Here is a 20,568-nt window from a genome sequence, read left to right on the forward strand (position 1 = left end):
GCTGGTTTAGTTAGTTTGGTTTTCTTTTCCTTCCAGGAGGATCACATGAAACCCCAGCTCTCTCCCGCTCCTTTCTTCACCCAGATCCTCCTTTTCCCTCAGTCTAAAAGCACCCAGCAGAACACAGCCTCAAAGTGATGGTTTCTTCTTCCCTCAGTAGGTTCTAACGTGCTCCAGCTCCTGCCAGCCTGTACTAAATGCAAAGCAAAGTGATGTCTCAACCAGAGAGGTGTGAGGTCTCATCTGGAATATTGTGTCCAGCTCTGGGCCCCCTCAATTTAAGGACCTCAGGGAACTGCTCATTTTTCTCAGCTCTTCTCCCATTTATCCTCTTCTTTTCCTCCTCCTCCCTCATCTCTTCCTCCATTCTTTATCCTCCTCTCTTCCTCCTCCCCTTCTTCATCTCTTCCTCCTTTCACACTCTCCCCTTCATCTCTTCCTCCTTTCATACTCCACCTCTTCCTTTCATATGTTCCCCTTCTTCATCCTCCTCCCCTTCACCTCTTCCTCCTTTCATACTCTCCCCTTCTTCCTCTGCCTCCCCTTCTTCATCTCTTCCTCCTTTCATACTCTCCCCTTCTTCATCCTCCTCCCCTTCACCTCTTCCTGCTTTCATACTCTCCCCTTCATCTCTTCCTGCTTTCATACTCTCCCCTTCTTCATCCTCCTCCCCTTCATCTCTTCCTCCTTTCATATTCTCTCCTTCATCCTCCTCCTGCTCCCTTTCTTCATCTCTTCTTCCCTCCCTCCTTTTCCTCTTTCCCACCCCTTTTCCTCCTCTCTGCACCTCTTCCTCCTCCCCTCCTCACTCCGAGAGGCTCCCAGACGACTTCCTCCTCCAGCCCAAGGGAGGTTCCTCTGGCCACAGCCACCTGGAGGTCAGTGACACACTCTGGGCACAGGCATACACAGAAAATCCCACCTCTTTATTATGGCAGACGGTTATTTTTGGAGCTGTAAATACCACGTGGGTGTGACAAAAAAAAGGGAAGGAGATACCAAAGGCTGAGAGAGATACAGTCATGCCATCATCAATACAGCTTCAGAACCATGAATTTCCAAGATACAAAAAGTCTGGGGGGTAGGGGGGGGGTGGGGATTGGTTTTGTTTGTTTGTTTCCTTTTTACACTGAAATAAATGTACACTGCTGGCTGAGTTTGCTTTAGAACCAGATGAGAAAGGGGAGGAGGGGGGGTGGGGAGCATGGAAAAATAAGTCAAGATATGCCAAGACCAACTACAAGCAGGATTCAGTTTAATGGTTAACAGAAGAACTTTGTGGAACTCTGCTCTAGAACAGCATCTATTAAACACACGTAACGAGAGGTCAGCGACTATACAAGAGGAGATTTCACCACAGGAATCAAGTCAGGGGACAGGAAAAAAAGGGGAAGGGGTGGGGAGGGGAAAAAAAAAACCAACCTCTGGAACTTTATGGTTTTATTTGGTCACAAAGTTTGAGCTGAGTGTTGGAAACGAAGCACCCTTCAGAAAGATGCAGCACTCCCTAGTTGCAAACAAGGCAGAAAACTTCCCAGGGGAAACTTAGGATCTACATTCTTGGGGAGGGGGGGAAGGAGGAGGGGAAATAATAATAATAATAATATTAAACCCTCCTCCCTCTCCCCCCCCCCCCCATAAAATAATTCATTAGAAGTAAAAAAGCATGGTGAACATCAAAGGAATAATAAAGCAACAACCCCCCCAAACTTCCACACACCTCTAGGGCTGGGTGAGCGGAGGCGCTGGCACCGAGCAGGCTTGGCAGCTCCTCCTTCGAGCGACCCCACGCCACTGCAGCACAGCATCTCTGTCTCTAGCTGGGAGGAGGGGAGGGTAAAAAGGGGCAGGAGGAGGAGGAGGAGGAAGGCTCCAAACCAAAGCTGAAGGATCCATTTGCCTGGCAAAAAACAGATCAGGCAAGGGGGTGGGTGGTGGGGGGGGGAAACAAACAAAGGAGATGCTGCATCTGGAGTTCAAGATCGTGGTTTGGTTTTCTCCCCCCCCCCCCACCACCACCACCACCACAGCTGTTCCCTTTGGGGCTAAAGGCCAACAAGAAACCACTTGAGGCAAAGCTTCTTCAGGCTCTTTGCTACCTTGGATTTCTTCTCCTCACCTTTTGATGGGGGGAGGGGAAGAGTTTTGGAGGGGGGGGGGGAGGGAGGGAGTTTGCTTTGGGTTTTTTTTTGTCTTTGTGGGGTTTTTTTTTGTTCTTTTTTTTGTTTTCATAGGTTTTTTTTAAAAACATATTCTATTTTTTGTCCTGACAGTCTCTGAAGTGATGCCCAGAAAAGGGGGGGTGGGTGGAAGGGGAGGGGAGGGGAGGGGGGGTGGTGTTTAACAGTCACTCTTCCACAGTTTGATCGTTTTGTCGTTTTCTAGCGCCGCCGAGGCGATGATGTTCTCTGTCGGGTGGCAAGCTGTGGAGATGACCACGTCTGAGCAAAGAGAAAGGAAGGAAAGGGGGAAAAAAAGGGAGAAACATTACTCACAGAAGGTAAAAAGCTTGCCTCCCAGCTTGCCTCTCCTCTGCTGAGACCCCCCCATCCCCTCCCCCCACCTCCGATCCTGCCTCCGGTTCTGCCGGCCCCGAGCACCTGGAGCTGGTGGAGTGAGGCCAGAGGAGGCCACAAAGATCACAGCATCACCAAGGGTGGAAGAGGCCTCAAAGATCATCAAGTCCAACCTGTCACCACAGACCTCATGACTAGACCATGGCACCAAGTGCCACATCCAGTCCCCTCTTGGACACCTCCAGGGACGGTGACTCCACCACCTCCCTGGGCAGCACATCCCAATGATGAATGAAGATCACAGTCTCACAGCATCACTGAGGTTGGAAGAGACCTCAAAGATCATCAAGTCCAACCTGTCACCACAGACCTCATGACATGGCACCAAGTGCCACATCCAGTCCCCTCTTGAACACCTCCAGGGATGGGGACTCCACCACCTCCCTGGGCAGCACATCCCAAAGACAAATGAAGATGATCCAAGCAGCTCTGCTGGGAGCACAGGCTGAGGGAGCTGGTGGTGTTCAGCCTGGAGAAGACGCCAGGGGGACCTTAGGGCTGCCTTCCAGTACCTGAAGGGATCTTACAGGAAGGCTACAGAAGGATTTCTCCTGAAGGTGTCTAAAGACAGGACAAGGAATGGTCTGAAGCTGAGGCAGAGCAGGGTTGGAGCTGAGGAAGTTCTTCAGTACAAGGGTGGTGAGAGTCTGCCACAGGCTGCCCAGGGAGGCTGGGGATGCCTCCTCCCTCCCTGGAGGTATTCAAGGCCAGGTTGGATGAGGCCTTGAGCAGCTGAATCTAGTTGAGAGGTGCCCCTGCCCCTGGTGGGGTGGTTGGAGTAGATGATCCCTGAGGCCTCTTCCAACTTATTGCTACTGCACTTCAAAACCCAGCACAGCCAAAGGCTTCCTTCCACCTCTCAGAACTCCAAACACATTATTCACAAACAGCTTCCAGCTCTGCCCTCTGCACAAGCTGCCACAAGGGATGTTCCATCAGTTAAACCCCCAAATCCTCCTCCACACCTGTGTGTCCTTGTAATTTCTGTACAATCTCTTTTGTCTGAAGGTTCCAAATGTAAACCAGGTTGTCTTCTGAGCCAGACACAATCCACTGGAGGGGCAGAAAAAAAGGGGCAAACAAACAAGAAACACAACAAAACACAACAGTTAATCTTCCTCCTTAGCTCCAGGTGAAACATTTCATCAGCATCATCTCAACACTTCCAACATGCTTGATGGGTTTCATTCTCTCAGCCTCTATTCAGAGCACACAGGCAGCAGAAAGCTTTGTCCCACCCTGGCCTGTGTCAGAGGAGGAGGAAAAGCAACAGAGCAAGAAGTGCTCAGATGGATCTGTGTAAGGACTTCACCTCTGCTCATTTGTTGTGTCACCTCAACCAGAACACACCAACCTATCAGCTGACAGCTGTGTGGCTGTGGCCACCCCACAGACAAGCAGCTGCCCTCCTGCTGCAGGAAGGTTCTCTGCTACTGCTGCAGCAGCAGGAGCCTGCCATGGGGCACTGAGTCCACCTAGAGACCAACACCAGGCTGACAGAGTTAGGGTTGTTCAGCCTGGGGAAGAGAAGGCTCCAAGGAAGCCTTCTGGTGGCCTTTCAAGTACTTAAAGTGGCCATTTAAAAAGATGCTGAGGGACTCTTGATCAGGGAGTGCAGTGACAGGACAAGGGGGGATGGCTTGAACTACCAGAGGGAGGTTCAGCCTAGAGAGGAGGAAGACATTTCTGACACAGAGTGATGAGACCCTGGCCCTGCTTGCCCAGAGAGGTGGGAGCTGCCCCATCCCTGGAACCATTCTGGGTCAGGTTGTTTGGGGCTCTGAGCAACCTGCTCCAGTTGCAGACGTCTGACTGCAGGGGAGTTTGACTGAATGAGCTTCAAAGGTCCCTCCCCACCTCAATCAATTCTATGACCAGAGTGCTCAGAACACTTCTAGAACACTCTCTTCCCCACTGCACTCTGGTACCTATGAAGCAGGCATCAAAGGAGGTTTTCCCATCCCCAAGCCCCTGCTTCTTCCACAGAGAAAAGCATCACATGGGCCCAGAAGCACCTCAAAACCCAAACCCCACTCACCTTTCCACCAGTAACAGAGAAATTAGCAAATATGCAATACTTCTCATTTTTGTGTCCTGTGTAGGTCTTCAGGCACTGAAAAGGAAGAGCCACAAGCCATGAGCACAGCTGGGAAGCTGTTTCCTCAAGTCACAGCAGACTGAACAGATCTGCTTGTGCTTCCCACCCTGCCAGCTTATCTGGAGGATGCAGAGGCCATCCCTGCCCTGTAACACTAAACAATTCTGAGGAACCCAACAGCACAACCCTGAAGCTGTCCCTACCACCAAGAGAGCCACAGCAGTTTGTTGTCCATGAAGAGAAGCATGGAGGAATTGAGTTTTATTCAATGGGTTTGGGGGGCTATTTAGGAGTCCAACCACCCCTGGCTTCTTTTTTTCCCTTCCTCAAAGGCATTTTCAATCCTCCCCACTAAAAGGGTAACAAATTCTGTTATCCACAACATCTCAAGCAGGTTTAAAAAGCTCCTATGAAACCCAGGTTCTCCCATAAGCTTAGCTAAGTCCACAGAGCAAGGCAGGGTTGGTTTTACCTTTCCTTTGCTGTAGTCCCAAAGTTTAAGAGTGCTAGAAAACAACAGGGGAGGGGGGAAAAAAACAAAGAAAGAAAGATGTTGAGGTCTTTTGATGATGATTAAGAGCAGCAAAATCATTTTCTCTGATACTCAAAACACTTCCAAGCCTGGGAGACTTTTTTTTCCCCTTGGGTTTCTGAAGTACTTACTTGTCCAAAGTTGCAGCTAAAATGTATTTGCCATTGGGGGAGAACTTCACAAAAGACACAGGAGGGTTATCATCATCTACAGGGAGAAGAAAACGACATCAAGAAGTGACAAAGGAAAGCAAAAGCAGCATTAACCAGTGGGGAAAAAACAAATGAAAAGCAAAAGCAGCATTAACCAGTGGGGAAAAACCAAATCAAAAGCAAAAGCAGCATTAACCAGTGAGGAAAAACCAAATCAAAAGCAAAAGCAGCATTAACCAGTGAGGAAAAACCAAATCAAAAGCAAAAGCAGCATTAACCAGTGGGGAAAAACCAAATCAAAAGCAAAAGCAGCATTAACCAGTGGGGAAAAACCAAATCAAAAGCAAAAGCAGCATTAACCAGTGAGGAAAAACCAAATCAAAAGCAAAAGCAGCATTAACCAGTGGGGAAAAACCAAATCAAAAGCAAAAGCAGCATTAACCAGTGGGGAAAAACCAAATCAAAAGCAAAAGCAGCATTAACCAGGCCACAGTTGTGTTGTCCCCCAGCCAGAGGATTTGTTTGGACAACAGTTTGCTGTTTCACTGAGTGAGACTGGACCTTAGGAAGGAGTTCTTCACTTAATCAGGGTGGTGAGACTCTGGCCCAGGCTGCCCAGGGAGGTTGTGGCTGCCTCCTCCCTGGAGATGGTCAAGGCCAGGTTGGATGAGGCCTTGAGCAGCTGAGTCTGAGAGATGTCCCTGCCCATGGTGGGGAGGTTGCAGTAGATGATCTCTGAGCTCCCTTCCAACCTGAGCCATTCTAGGATCCTACTACACAACACTCAGAGCTTATTTCCACTCATGAGAGGATAGTTCCTCTTACTGCAACAGACAGGACAACACTCTGCTAACAGAATGGTGGCAAGACAGGAAAATAGAGCTTAAAGAAGCCACTGTGCCCAGTGCAAAACATCTATGTCCCAAGTGAAGAGCAAAATACAGAGCACAAAGAAGAAACATGGATGAGAAGCTCAACATGTGCCAGCAGTGTGCTCTTGCTGCCCAGAAAGCAAATCTCATCCTGGGCTGCAGCAAGAGAAGCAGGGCCAGGGAGGGGATTCTCCCTCTCTACTCTGCTCTGGGAAGACCACACCTGGAGCACTGTGTCCAGTTCTGGAGCCTCTATTATAGGAAGGATCTGGAGGTGCTGGAGCATGTCCAGAGAAGGGCCACAAAGATGATTAAAGGGCTGGAGCTCCTCTGTTATGAGGAGAGACTGAGGGAGCTGGGCCTGTTCAGTCTGGAGAAGAGAAGGCTCCCAGGAGACCTAATTGTGGCCTTCCAGGATCTGAAGGGGGCTACAAGAAAGCTGGGGAGGGACTTTTGAGGGTGTCAGGGAGTGATAGGACTGGGGGGGATGGAGCAAAACTAGAGATGGATAGATTCAGGTTGGATGTGAGGAAGAAGTTGTTCCCCATGAGGGTGGTGAGAGCCTGGCACAGGTTGCCCAGGGAGGTGGTGGCAGCCTCATGCCTGGAGGCGTTTGCAGCCAGGCTGGAGGTGGCTGTGAGCAACCTGCTGTGAGGTGTCCCTGGCCATGGCAGGGGGTTGGGACTGGCTGAGCCTTGAGGTGCCTTCCAACCCTGACAGTTCTATGACTCTATGAAATGTTCCTACTCACCGATCAGTGTTTTCAAGCACTGGCCTGATGCTGTATCCCAGATTCGACTGTCAAAAACACAGGAGAGGCATCACTGGGGGTTTGGAAGTCTCTGCTCTCATTTTATCATCACAAGCTTTAAGAAAACAACCCCAAATATCCTTTTCTTTTATGAAATGCAGAAGATTTGAGCTGTGACACAGACTTACCAGAGTCCATCATAGCTACTTGACACTATCAGGGATCCATCCCGGTTAAAATGCACCTGAAACAGCACAAAAGGCCAACAATCAACTGCCCTGCTGCTCAGAAAGATGACTTTTTAAGCTCCACTGGAAGTACTGTGTCCAGTTCTGGAGCCCCTATTACAAGAGGGATCTGGAGGTGCTGGAAGGTGTCCAGAGAAGGGCCACAAGGATGAGCAGAGGGCTGGAGCACCTCTCCTATGAGGACAGACTGAAGGAGTTGGGGCTGTTCAGTCTGCAGAAGAGAAGGCTCCCAGGTGACCTCATTGTGGCCTTCCAGGATCTGAAGGGGGCCTACAGGAAGGCTGGGGAAGGACTTCTCAGGATCTCAGGTAGTGATAGGACTAGGGGGAATGGAATGAAGCTGGAGGTGGGGAGATTCAGGCTGGATGTGAGGAGGAAGTTCTTCCCCATGAGAGTGGTGAAGCCCTGGGATGGGTTGTGCAGGGAGGTGGTTGAGGCCCCATCCCTGGAGGTGTTTAAGGCCAGGCTGGATGAGGCTCTGGCCAGGCTGACCTAGTGTGGGGTGTCCCTGCCCATGGCATGGGGGTTGGAACTAGATGATCCTTGTGGTCCCTTCCAACCCTGAATGATACTATGATACTATTTCTCTCCCCTTACTGACACTGTGGGTGGATGGGAGCAGTAAGTCACCCTGAGCCAAAAGCCAGGCAGGAGTTTGGAGGGATAACACCAGCCCCACAATTTCTTTCCCCCCTCAGCCTGCCTGGCATGATTACAGAGAGAGGGAAGGATGTTCACAGCTGTTTATTCAAGCCTCAGGGGCTCCAATCCATGTTTCTTCAGAAGCTAAGCACATGAACACACAGACACTGTGTTCAGAGGGCCTTAGCTGCTCAAACAACAGCAGGGAGATAGTACCTTATCATTCTGAGGGCATGGGATTCTTCACCTCAAGCAGCCCCATATCTTTCAAGATCAATTTACTGCCTTGAACTGCACTCAGAATAATAACCCAGGCCCCAAATCCCTGCCACTCTCACAGAGCTCCTTTCATTTTGGTTGAGCAGTGGCCACTGGGAAATCCACCCCAGCCTATTCACTGCACTGTGCAAGGGCTTAAAAATAACAAGAGCTAGAGCAGAAAGCCACAAAGAGAGGCAGGAGAGGAGCTGTGCTAAGCTAAAGAAGCAGAGTTGGAGCATTGATTTAGCAGCAGGGACTTACAGCTGAAACTGGGTCAGAGTGAGCAGGCAACGTCTTGAGGCACTTCCCTGTCTTCACATCCCATATCCTCACGCTCTCATCAAACTGGAGACGGGAGAAAGGCACAAAGTGCTTTACTGAGGCACCTGTTTGAGGCCTGCAAGGTTAACACCTTGACTAGAGCTTGACACAGCTGGACTGGACACAGCTGCCCTTCCTCCAGCTGCGCTGCAGCAGCAAGGAGGCAAACCCCACCCCAGGGCGAAACCAGCAGGCTGGGGAAGAGAGCTCCCTGAGCTCTTCCTCTCCACACAGGAAAGCTGCATGTGGAGGATGGGTTAAGGGAGTGACTGTGTCCCCAAGCAGAGACAGCAGTGGCACTGGGCAGTTTAACCTGGCTACAAGCTGTGCTTGTGGAGGAAGGCAGAGGATTGGAATGGGAAGGGGTTGTGACTGGTAGCATCCCCTGCTGCCAGCCCTTGGCACCGTGGCTAGCACAGCTAAGGCCATTTTACAAGGCAAGCTGCCATTCTCTGTGCCTGAGCAGGTCATGTGTTCATTCCTTTTCCCTTGTTAACAGGCCCTGAAAATCCTGTGAAGCAAGCAGACAAAGCAAACAGATTTCTCCTTCCTCCCCTCCCCACCAGCCCCAAGATTCCTGGGCACTGGGCCGACTTACTCCCTTCCTCAGCCTTGAAGGCTGCAGGCACTTGGCCAGCCTGGTGGTGCTGATCACCCATCCCAGAAGAGGGAAACATAATCACATCCAGAGCACTATGAACTCTATGAAACCAAGCAGCTTAAAAGTCCTAAGTGGGGAATATAGACCAGAGCTGCTGCTGGACAGGGAGATCAGTAGCTGAGGACACCTTCCTCTGAGGATTGAGTGAGTCAAACCTGGGTGATAATTGTATTGAGACAGCAAACCCTGAATCAAGACCTGACCTGATCTGCAGAGGGTTCAGGTGATTAGAACTTGTGCTTCAAGCTAGAATCTAGGTGACAGAAGTGAGAAGTTGCACCATAAATTCTGCATGCCTACAAACTGCACCACGTGGACCCCGCTGGTAGCAACCCAGTGCCACTCCAACCATAAAGTCTGTGCTACACTCATCACAACATCCTGCTAAGAGAAGAAAGCTGTGACTGTGATTTAGTGCTGTGCCCAGGATGCCTAAAAGGGCCTGCCTGTGCCCTTTGGTGCCAGCTGAGAGGGGTGTGCAGCTCTTGCTTTGCACAAAGGAGATGGATGACAACCAATCACTCACGGATCCAGAGACGATGAGGTTTGACTGAGGGTTGAAGTTGCAGCAGAAAACGTAGTTGCTGTGCCCTTTCAATGTCTTCAAGCACTTACCCTGCAATAAAATGGAGCAGAGTTAAACAGGCAGCATCCTTCAGCATGATAAATGCAGCTGGGGTAAGCTGCACTGAGGTTAATCACCATGCAGCACCCAAGCCCTAACCCCAGGCTGAGATGGGGAGAGGGCCAGCTGCAGCAAAACAACAGGGGAGGAGAAAAGACCCAAACCTCAACCCATTGTTAATGACTGCTGGAAACCCTTTGGGCAACCCAGGAGGACCAAGAAGTTTAAATTACCCACTCAAAATTCAACCCAGTTGTCCACCTCTCATTGTGATCACAGAAAAGGATGAGGGAGAGAGGCAAGAAGTGAAGCTACAGTATGGAGGTTGCACCCTGAGAGGCTGCCTCCAGAAAGGAAGCCTGCAGCTGCACTGCCACCATAAGGCCTGAGTGCTCTCAGCAGATAAGCAGACTCCTCGTGGTGCCCAGAAGCATCCCAAAAGCAGAGAGCACAACTCCCTCAAGGCCTCATTCAACCAGCAGATCCTTGCAAGCAGGGAAGACCACCACCCAGAGAGGAGCCAGTGCTTCAAAGTCTACCTTCTCTGATCACAGCACATCACAGCTGCCTCTCAGAAGACCATGAGCTAAGATGCCAAAGCAGAGGAGAAGGAAGGCGAGTGAGCTGCTACCCTTACCGAGCTTACATCCCAGATTTTGAGAGTTTTGTCATCAGAGGCAGAGACAAGAAGGTTGGAATCTGATGACCAAGCAACATCAGAGATGCCCTGAAACAAAAGGAAACAACTCTCATTCTCAGCTCTGTTTGCTCACTGGCACAGAAAAGCAGGCAGCACAGGCTGCATCTCATGTTCAGCTGGAGCCTGAGAGAGAACTCAGCATTCAGAGCTGGCAATTCATTGATCTTGAAGGTCTCTTCCAACCTGGTCTGGTCCATTCCATTCCATTCCATTCCATTCCATTCCATTCCATTCCATTCCAATTCTATTCCTATTCTGTTCTACTCCTATTCTCTTCTATTCCTATTCTCTTCTATTCTATGTTATTCCTCCTCTCCTCTCCTCTCTCCTCTCCTCTCCTCTCCCCTCCCCTCCCCTTCCCTTCTCCTCTCCCCTCCCCTTTCCCCTCTCCCCTCCTCTTCCCTTCCCTTCCCTTCTATTCCTATTCTCTTCTATTCCTATTCTATTCTATTCCTATTCTCTTCTATCCCTATTCTATTCTATTCCTGAGAGCTCCTTTGACACTTGTCCATTTGAAGCTGAGCCACACACTCCAAAAACCTCAGGGGCTTGTTCACATAGCTCTGACTGTGGCCACCACCACCCTTGCTTGGCATTCAGACTCACAGAGTGGTATGGGTTGGAAGGGACCTTAAAGACCACCTAGCTCCAACCCCTCTGCCTGGGGCAGGGGCAGCTTCCAGAGCAGGTTGCTCAAGGCCCCAGAAATGACAAAAGAGAAGTTTTGTATGCCAAAGAAATGATTCCATTTTCCAGCTTGACAGGCCTGGATTTCATACCAATTATTCTATCTAGAAAAAGGACCTTTTATGATACTCCCTGAGATTCACAGATGGGCAGGGTCCAAGGGCAGGAGGTTGAACACATCCAAGTGCCAGGTTCTACACATTGGCCACAGCAACCCCAGGCAGTGCTACAGGCTGGGGTCAGAGTGGCTGAGAGCAGCCAGGCAGAGAGGGACCTGAGGGTAGTGGTTGACAGCAGCTGAACACAAGCCAGCAGTGTGCCCAGGTGGCCAAGAAGGCCAAGGGCATCCTGGCCTGCATCAGGAACAGTGTGGCCAGCAGGAGCAGGGAGGTCATTCTGCCCTGTGCTCAGCTCTGGTTAGGCCACACCTTGAGTCCTGTGTCCAGTTCTGGGCTCCTCAGTTTAAGAAGGACATTGAGCTGCTGGAAGGTGTCCAGAGAAGGGCAACAAAGCTGGGGAGGGATCTGGAGCACAGCCCTGTGAGGAGAGGCTGAGGGAGCTGGGGTTGCTTAGCCTGGAGAAGAGGAGGCTCAGGGGAGACCTTCTTGCTCTCTCCAAATCCCTGAGGGGAGGTTGTAGCCAGGTGGGGGTTGGTCTCTTCTCCAAGGCAAGCAGCACCAGAACAAGAGGACACAGTCTCAAGCTGTGCCAGGGGAGGTTTGGGCTGGAGGTGAGGAAGAAATTCTTCTCAGCAAGAGAGATTGGCCATGGGGATGTGCTGCCCAGGGAGGTGGTGGAGCCACCATCCCTGGAGGTGTTTAAGAGGAGCCTAGATGGGGCACTTGGTGCCATGGTTTAGCTGATCAGATGGTGCTGGGTGATAGGTTGGACTTGATCTCAAAGGTCCAGTCCATTCCATTCCATTCCATTCTATTCTATTCTCTCTTTCACTCTGTAATTTGGTGTCCTGGCAGTGTGCTACAGAAACCACTCTGGCTGGCTTCTCCTCATGGGAAATGCTTTGCTCTTTACATTCTGAGCCCCTAAAGGCTGGAGAAAAAGAAGATCCTATTCTTTTTATTTCTTTCTGGCAAATCTTTATCCTTGCTTAGGAAACTTCAGTGTGTAAGGAACTTCTGAATGCAAACCCCAAAGGGTCTGGGATTTGTGCTTCCTTCAGAACTTTGCAGAATGAGTAAGTGGTGTGTTTGTGTAGGCAAAGCCACAAGAAAAGGGCAGTCTCCTTAAATGGCATTCCCATCCCCCTCCACACACAGAGGGAAGATGGAGCAGGACACAGTGGTAAGAGCTGACAGGGACTTCCACCCAGGAAAGCCAGCTGCACCCACAGGGAGGCTGCCAATGGCTCCATGGCCAAGTGGAGGCCAGTGACAAGTGGAGTCCCTCAGGGATCAGCACTGGCACCAGGCTTGTTTCACATCTTTGTTGGTGCCATGGACAGTGGCACTGAGCACAGCCTCAGGCTTGTTCCATATCTTTGTTGGTGCCATGGACAGTGGCACTGAGCACAGCCTCAGGCTTGTTTCACATCTTTGTTGGTGCCATGGACAGTGGCACTGAGCACAGCCTCAGGCTTGTTCCATATCTTTGTTGGTGCCATGGACAGTGGCACTGAGCACAGCCTCAGGCTTGTTTCACATCTTTGTTGGTGCCATGGACAGTGGCACTGAGCACAGCCTCAGGCTTGTTTCACATCTTTGTTGGTGCCATGGACAGTGGCACTGAGCACAGCCTCAGGCTTGTTTCACATCTTTGTTAGTGCCATGGACAGTGGCACTGAGCACAGCCTCAGGCTTGTTTCACATCCTTGTTGGTGCCATGGACAGTGGCACTGAGCACAGCCTCAGGCTTGTTTCACATCTTTGTTGGTGCTATAGACAGTGGCATTGAGCACACCCTCAGGAAGTTTGCTGAGGACACCAAGCTGTGTGGTGCAGCAGACAGCTGGAGGGAAGGGAGGCCACCCAGAGGGACCTGGACAGGCTGCAGAGCTGGGCCCATGACAACCTCCTGAGGTTCAACAAGACCAAGTGCAAGGTCTTGCATCTGGGTCTGGGCAATCCCAGGCACCAATATAGGCTGGGCAGGGATTGGCTTGAGAGCAGCCCTGAAGAAAAGGACCTGGGGGTGCTGGCAGATGAGAAGCTCAACATGTGCCAGCAGTGTGCTCTTGCTGCCCAGAAAGCAAATCACATCCTGGGCTGCAGCAGGAGAAACAGAGCCAGCAGGGCCAGGGAGGGGATTCTCCTTCTCTGCTCTGCTCTGGGGAGACCACACCTGAAGCACTGTGTCCAGTTCTGGAGCCTCTATTACAGGAAGGATCTGGAGGTGCTGGAGCATGTCCAGAGAAGGGCCACAAAGATGATTAAAGGGCTGGAGCTCCTCTGTTATGAGGTGAGACTGAGGGAGTTGGGGTTGTTCAGTCCGGAGAAGGCTCTGAGGAGACCTACTTGTGGCCTTCCAGGATCTGCAGGTGGCTACAAGAAAGCTGGGGAGGGACTTTTGGGGGTGTCAGGGAGTGATAGGACTGGGGGGGATGGAGGAAAACTAGAAGTGAGGAGATTCAGATTGGATGTTAGGAAGAAGCTGTTCCCCATGAGGGTGGTGAGAGCCTGGCACAGGTTGCCCAGGGAGGTGGTGGCAGCCTCCTGCCTGGAGGTGTTTGCAGCCAGGCTGGAGGTGGCTGTGAGCAACCTGCTGTGGTGTGAGGTGTCCCTGGCCATGGCAGGGGGGTTGGAACTGGCTGAGCCTTGAGGTCCCTTCCAACCCTGACAATTCTGTGATTCAATTCCATGATCCTGTGAAAGCACAGCCCCATGACTGAGGTTGGTGCTGCTGAAATGGAGGGACCCAGGGAAGTGGGCAGGCAGTGTGCATGCAGGTACTTCACCAGCAGCCTGCACTTCACCCACATTTCCAGCCTGACCTGGTGTTACTTCAGCAATTCCAGCTCCAGGCTGCTGCACAGGGGCTGTGTAAACCAAGTAGTGCAAAGAAGACCGAAAACCAAACCTTTTACAAGTCAAATTGACCAAGAATGGAAGATTTCTGGGGGGGAGGAAAAGCAAGCAAAACTCTTCCCAGGCAAATCCATGCCCACAGACAGAGGGATCTCCTCATACTCACCAGTTTATGGCCAGAGACTGTTTTTTCAAACTTGCCATCATATGCTCCCCAAATTTTAATGAGCTTGTCAGCAGCTGGAAAAGAATGTGCCAGTTAAAAGATGAGCAGCACTCCAAGACACAGCTGTCCCCTCCAGGTGCCATGAAATGTGTTAGCTACCCTGCAGCCACTGAGCAGTTCTGCCTCCCCAGGCAGACCTGAGTCTCTCCATAGGATGTGATTGGTACAGAACAGTTTCTTCCACACCAGGCTGCAACAGCTGAGATGACATCAACTGCCTGGAATGCACAGAGCCTCCAGAGCTTTAGTTTCCCTCTGATGACAACTTGGGCTTCTACATTTGTTTTAGGCTGCCAGTGGTTAAGAGCAGCACTGCTCCAGAGGAATGCTGCAAGGCTTTTGCCCCAAAAGGAACAAAAATCACACCCCAAGCTGGACTGAGTTAAGGCCTGCAAATCCCCCCAGCAGATTTATCCATGTTAACCTGCAAGACACACCAGAGATTGATATTTGCCAGAGAAAGAGGTTGCCAAACCTGGGTGGGCGAGGAGAGAAGGGACTTTTATGAGGATACTTCCAGCTAGAAGTGATTTGTATAGGGCTCACTGCACTGGTTGTAAAGCAACACGCAGTTGAACCAAAGATCTAAGTCATTCCCATGTCTGGAAGATGTTCAAGTGGCCCTCACCCTCATATCCAACAATGTCCTCTCCAATTGCCCTTTCCTGACATCCAGATCCTCCCTGGATACCCCAGGGACAGATAATCACATTCTCAAAGGAAAGCTGTCAGCAATATTGACTGCCCAAAAACTTTTAGGAGGCAGTAAAGCTGACAGGAAGAGGACTTGACCTGCCACTTAAGGCAGTAAATAGTGAAATGCTCTTGAGAATAACCTTCTGTACCCTTCAGGGGGGCAGTGAAAGGCTCTCAGGTATTGAACACCACAGGCATGCTGACAGAAGCGTGTGGTCAGTCCTCCACACCACACTCTGCAGCCCAGTCCAGCAGCACAAAGCTACCTTCCTCACCTCCCAGAGCTAAGCTTTGCCTGAAGATGCTGCACACACCACAATGTTTAATTTAAGAGCTTAGGCTGTGTCTTTACTGACTACAGCAAAGCACCTGGGGTTTCTCTGCACAGGAGAAGAACCCTGTGTTTGCTTTTTGCCCATTTGCTCAGTAAAGAAAGGTGAGGACTCTGCAGCAAGGCAACACACAGACCCTGTGCTCAAAGCAGCAGAGCTGAAAAAGCTTGAAGCACATAATGCCCAAGACTGACAGCTTGGGCTTTGTTCCTTTGGAGCAAGACCCGTGACATGCTTCTCCCATCTGATGGAGACAGCACTAAAGGCAGGCAGCTCTCAAAGGCCCCCCATTTAAATGAGCTGCAAAGACAGCAATACTTACAGGAGCTGGCAAGCCACTCCCCATTGGGGCTGAACTTTACTGAGGAGACTGCTTTTGTGTGTCCTGCTAAGGTGAACTTGAGAGCGTAGTTTGGTTTCAGTGGTGCAGGCTGCAAGAAAATAGCCATGAATGAGCTGAGGAAATGCCCAGCTTAGGATCTCAGCAGCAAGCTCTGTGCCAGGCTGGGTCACTGCAGCCATGGACTGCATGGATCTTCACCCTATCAGAGCCCAGTGTTTACATTCCTCCCCTCATCCCTCCTCTGAATCCAGAACAACAAACTATAGAATCAAACCAGAATCACAGAACTGATTGGAAAAGACCTCTCAGATCACTGGGGCCAACTCTTCTCTAACTCTGCCAAGCCTGTTGCTAAACCACAGCCCTCAGTACCACATCTCTGTGTCTTTTAAACACCTCCAGGGATGAGGATTCAAACACCTCCCTGGGCAGCCTGCTCCAGTGTTTGAGAACCCTTTCAGTGAAGAAGTTTCTTTCAATGTCCAACCTAAACCTCCTTTGGCACAGCTTGAGCTGTTTCCTCCCATCCTATCACCAGCTGCTTGGAAGAGAAGACCAACCCCACCTTGCTCCAACCTCTTTGCAGGGAGGTGCAGAGAGCCAGAAGGCCTCCCCTCAGCCTCCTTTTTCTCCAGGCTAAACAATCCCAGTTCCCTCAGCACAAGATTTGTTCTCCAGACCCTTCACCAGCTTGCTGCCCTTGCTGTCTGGGGTTGTAGGCACAAGACCAACTCATTTCATGCAAGCCAATAAAGCCCAGCTGAGAGTAATCCAGCAGCCCGACCACAAAGCGCCTGACAGATCGAAATAACCCTCTTGGTATTGATCTGTGGAGTGCCTTTAAGTGTTTGCAGTTTTCATCCTTATCATGAATTAAATCACAGCCCAATTTCTCCCACCCCAAACCACCTTGCCTTCTTCTTTTCTCCCTTTTCACCCCTTGTGAAGGCTTCACAGACAACAATAACTCCTTTGTGAGCACCTGCAGGCCTCAAAAGAGTCTCAACAATGACTGCTGCCCCACTTTGCAACCACAGTGGGGGATTCACCCATTGTCCAGCCACCTTTAAGGCATGCCAAGGATACAAACCAACTCAGCCTTTGGAAGGCTCAAAGCAACAAGAAGCATTTCGTTAGCGAGAGCTTCCCCAAAGCCCTGGCACCGGGGAAGAGGCTGAGCTCCATCTGCCTTTCCCATCACATCTTCTGCATGCTTTCAGACAGCAGCAGAGATCTGGAGAAGCTCTTGAAGAGGCTTCAGCCCTCTGGTTGTGGCCTGCCTGTTGCATATGCAGGTAGCTGCCATGTGTGTGTACAGGGACATTGTTCGGAGCCGCACGCACGCACGCACACACCTTGCTCTGATTGGTCGAGGAGGAAGGAGTAGATTGTGTTTTGGTGGATTCTGCATCTGGCTTCTTTTCTTCTGTTGCCATGGTTCTGGAGCTGGCAAGTGAGACTTATGGTGCTTGAAGGGGAGAATGAATGCACTGCTTCAGTTCAAAAAAAAAAAGGCAGGCAGGCAGGCAGCGCTTTGCCACGGAGAGGAGAACCGCGCTGCAAGGAAAACCTGGAAACCAAAGAGGAGACTCTCAGCAGCGAGAAGGGGCAGAGCAGCCCAGCTGCAGCTGGCCAGCCAACTCAGATTCCCCTAGCTGGTCAGCCACACAGCAGTGTTTTAGGCCCTCAGGCCTGCCAACGTGGAAGACCGAGATCCCTTCGGCGCGTCTGGGGAAGCTTCCCTCCGCTCTGCTCCGCGCCGGAGAAACAGATCAGAGAGGCTTCCAGAGGCGGAGGGGGTTTCACATCTCAGTGCCCAAAACATTGCTACCATGTTCTGAACACACAGAAGCACAGCATGGCTCAGGTTGCTGTTTGGGTAAAGACCTTTAAGATCAAGTCCAAACACTAAGCCAGTGCTGCCAAGTCCACCAAAGCACACCAGCCTCTCTCAAAGGTGGGAGGACAGCCTCCAGGGCCTTCCCTTCCCTGATTCAATGAGCTACAGCACACAAGATCATGACAAAGCCAAAACCCAGCAGGCATTGCCAGAGTTTAAGGCCTTTCCTTCATAGAAACACAGAATGGTTTGGGCTGGAAGGGACCTTTCAAGATCATCCAGGGAAGGGATACAAACCCCCCACCAACCCAGGCTGCTCAAAGCCCCTTCCAACCCGGCCTTGAACACCTCCAGGGAGGAGGCATCCACAGCCTCCGTGGGCAACCTGTTCCAGTGTCTCATGAGGACGAATTTCTTCCTGATGTCTGATCTAAATCTACCCTGCTTGCAATGCAAGTTATTGCAGGCTCATATTTCCCCCCACCCCCCAAAAATGGTTTGAGCATCAAATCACACCCTCGCCCACCTGAGACCTCCACCTGACTGAAAGCCAGCCTTGTCTTAGTCTCACCAGACTCGCTTTCTGTAACAGAACCTGACCCTGCACCGTGCCAGCGCTCAGCAATCAGGGTTGATGCTGCAGATGGAACAAATCCCCACTGCAGCTCAGCAAGGTTTAGCTCAGCATTGGAGAAGCCTCCAGCTCAAGCTGCAAGGGTCTGTCTCCAGAGTACGGTCCCCACAGCTCATCACTGGCACCATTCTCTTCGGGGGTGGCAGCAGGTTTGGGAGCAGGAGCATTTGCTCTTCCAGCAACTGCTGGCATTTGAAGCATCTCCTCCTCGGGAGGGTGCAGAGCAAGGCACCACCAGTTGCCTGCCTGCTGTAATCAGCCCTCTCCCCACACCACGCATAAACTGCTGGTCACAACAATAAGAAATTCAAGTTTCCTAATGCAGATTAGAGCTGTTCCATCTGGAGTTAACCTGGGAACTTCGACGAGCGTGGATCTCACTGCCAGCACTCAGCACCACAGCATCCCCCTGCAGAACCCTGAGCTCCAGCAGCCCACACCCCTCCAGCCATCTCCTCCAGCAGCAGCTCCCGTCCCTTCACCAGCACCCCTTCAGCATCTCCCACCTCTCCAGCAGCTTCTAGCCCTCCAGCAGCTCCCGCCCCCCGGCGTCTGCCCCCCCTCCACCAGCAACCCCCCGGCATCTGCCACCCCTCCACCAGCAACCCCCCGGCATCTGCCATCCCTCCACCAGCAACCCCCCGGCATCTGCCATCCCTCCACCAGCAACCCCCCGGCATCTGCCCCCCCTCCACCAGCAACCCCCCGGTATCTGCCCCCCCTCCACCAGCAACCCCGCGGCATCTGCCACCCCTCCACCAGCAACCCCCCGGCATCTGCCCCCCCTCCACCAGCAACCCCGCGGCATCTGCCACCCCTCCACCAGCAACCCCCCGGCATCTGCCACCCCTCCACCAGCAACCCCCCGGCATCTGCCCCCCCTCCACCAGCAACCCCCCGGCATCTGCCCCCCCTCCACCAGCAACCCCCCGGCATCTGCCCCCCCTCCACCAGCAACCCCCCGGCATCTGCCCCCCCTCCACCAGCAACCCCCCGGCATCTGCCACCCCTCCACCAGTACCCCCCCGGCATCTGCCCCCCCTCCAGCAGCAACCCACCCCCCGCATCTGCCCCCGCTCCACGATCGCCCCTCCAGCAGCTCGCACCCTTCCAGCAGCTCCCACCCCTCCACCAGCACCCCACCAGCACCACGCCCCCCCCTTCCAGCAGGACCCCAGCTGCCAGCCCCGAGGGTCTCCCGGGGGTCGCGGCGCGTTCCCTACCACCTCCCAGCAGCGGCACAATCCCCACGGCTGCCCATGCGGTACCGACACGGCAGCACCAGGCCGCCGGCTACCAACCAACGCCCCTCTCCCACCCGCCCTCGCCTGGCCGCGCTCGGGGCTGAGGGGGGAAGGCAAGTTTCCTTCGGGGGAACACCAAACTTTGGGGGGGTGTGGGGTGTGTGTGTGGGGATCCCGGGCCGCGGGAGGGGTCCCACCGGGCTGCGGAGCCTCCCGCCCGCGGCGCGCGCGGGATCGGTGCGCGCGCCCCCCGCGAGGAGGAGGCGGGAAAGGAGCCGGAGAAGGAGGAAAGGGGGGGGGGGAAGGGGAGGGGGGGTGAAGGGGGGGAGTGGGCTCCTGAGGGAAGGCGGCGCCGCGCGCGGGGAACGGCGCTTGCGGGAGCCCGGCGCTTGGTGAGGAGACGGGAGGAGAAACCGGCCCGATCCCCAAACCCCCGCCCTGCGCTTCGCGGTGACTTACCGGGGGAAAGGGGGAAGGGAAGGGGAACAGGCGGAGGTGGCGGTGCCGCCGCCTCCTCCGCGGCGAGGAGGAGCGCGGCCGCGGGAAGGGGAGGGGGCAACGCGGCGGCGGCGGCGGCAGCTCCGGGGCCGCCAGGCGGGGGAATGTGGGACGGCGCATGCGCGGTGTGGGCCAAAGGCTGCACAATGCCGCTCTCTCCCGGGAGGGCTACGGATGGGCCCGAGAGCCAAAAGTGCTGCGAAGGCGAGCGCGGGCGGGCGGCGGTTTAAAGCGGCAGGCGCAGGCGCAGGCTTGGCTGCGGCCTTTTCCTCTGGCCTCGCTGGGAGGCTCCACAGAGGGGGGTAGGCAGGCGGGATCCGGTGGCTGAGGTCAGTGGGATGAGGCTCAACAAGGCCAAGCGCCGAGTCCTGCACTTGGGTCACAGCAACCCCATGAATGAATGTGCTGCCCAGGGAGGTGGTGGAGTCCCTGTCCCTGGAGGTGTTTAGGAAGAGCCTGGATGAGGCACTTGGTGCCATGGTTCAGTTGATCAGATGGTGCTGGGTGATAGGTTGGACTCGATGCTCTCAAAGGTCTTTTCCAACCTGCTCTATTCTGTTTCTATTTCTATTCTATTCTAAATGCTGCAGGCATGGGGCAGAGTGGTTGGAAAATGCCCAGAGGAAAAGGCTCTGGGCATTGGGCAGC

General features: G+C 52.9%; 1 protein-coding gene across 1 annotated transcript; it reads right to left on the reverse strand.

Moving 5' to 3' along the window:
- Positions 1-905: 905 nt before the first annotated feature.
- Positions 906-20,025, reverse strand: WDR5 (WD repeat domain 5). The gene is made up of 14 exons (XM_068169393.1): positions 19,882-20,025; positions 17,060-17,274; positions 15,684-15,792; positions 14,274-14,347; positions 10,377-10,466; positions 9,641-9,730; positions 8,394-8,477; positions 7,170-7,225; positions 6,982-7,028; positions 5,338-5,413; positions 5,147-5,180; positions 4,615-4,689; positions 3,542-3,629; positions 906-2,441 (listed from the first exon to the last, which is right to left on the reverse strand). Exons 2-14 carry the CDS (start codon positions 17,138-17,140, stop codon positions 2,341-2,343), a joined length of 1,005 nt encoding a protein of 334 aa, XP_068025494.1. The 5' UTR covers positions 17,141-17,274; positions 19,882-20,025; the 3' UTR covers positions 906-2,340.
- Positions 20,026-20,568: the final 543 nt, after the last annotated feature.

Source organism: Melanerpes formicivorus, unplaced genomic scaffold, assembly GCF_026170545.1.
Source record: "Melanerpes formicivorus ecotype bairdi unplaced genomic scaffold, bMelFor1.0.p_v2 SCAF_181, whole genome shotgun sequence".
NCBI classification, from domain to species: domain Eukaryota; kingdom Metazoa; phylum Chordata; class Aves; order Piciformes; family Picidae; genus Melanerpes; species Melanerpes formicivorus.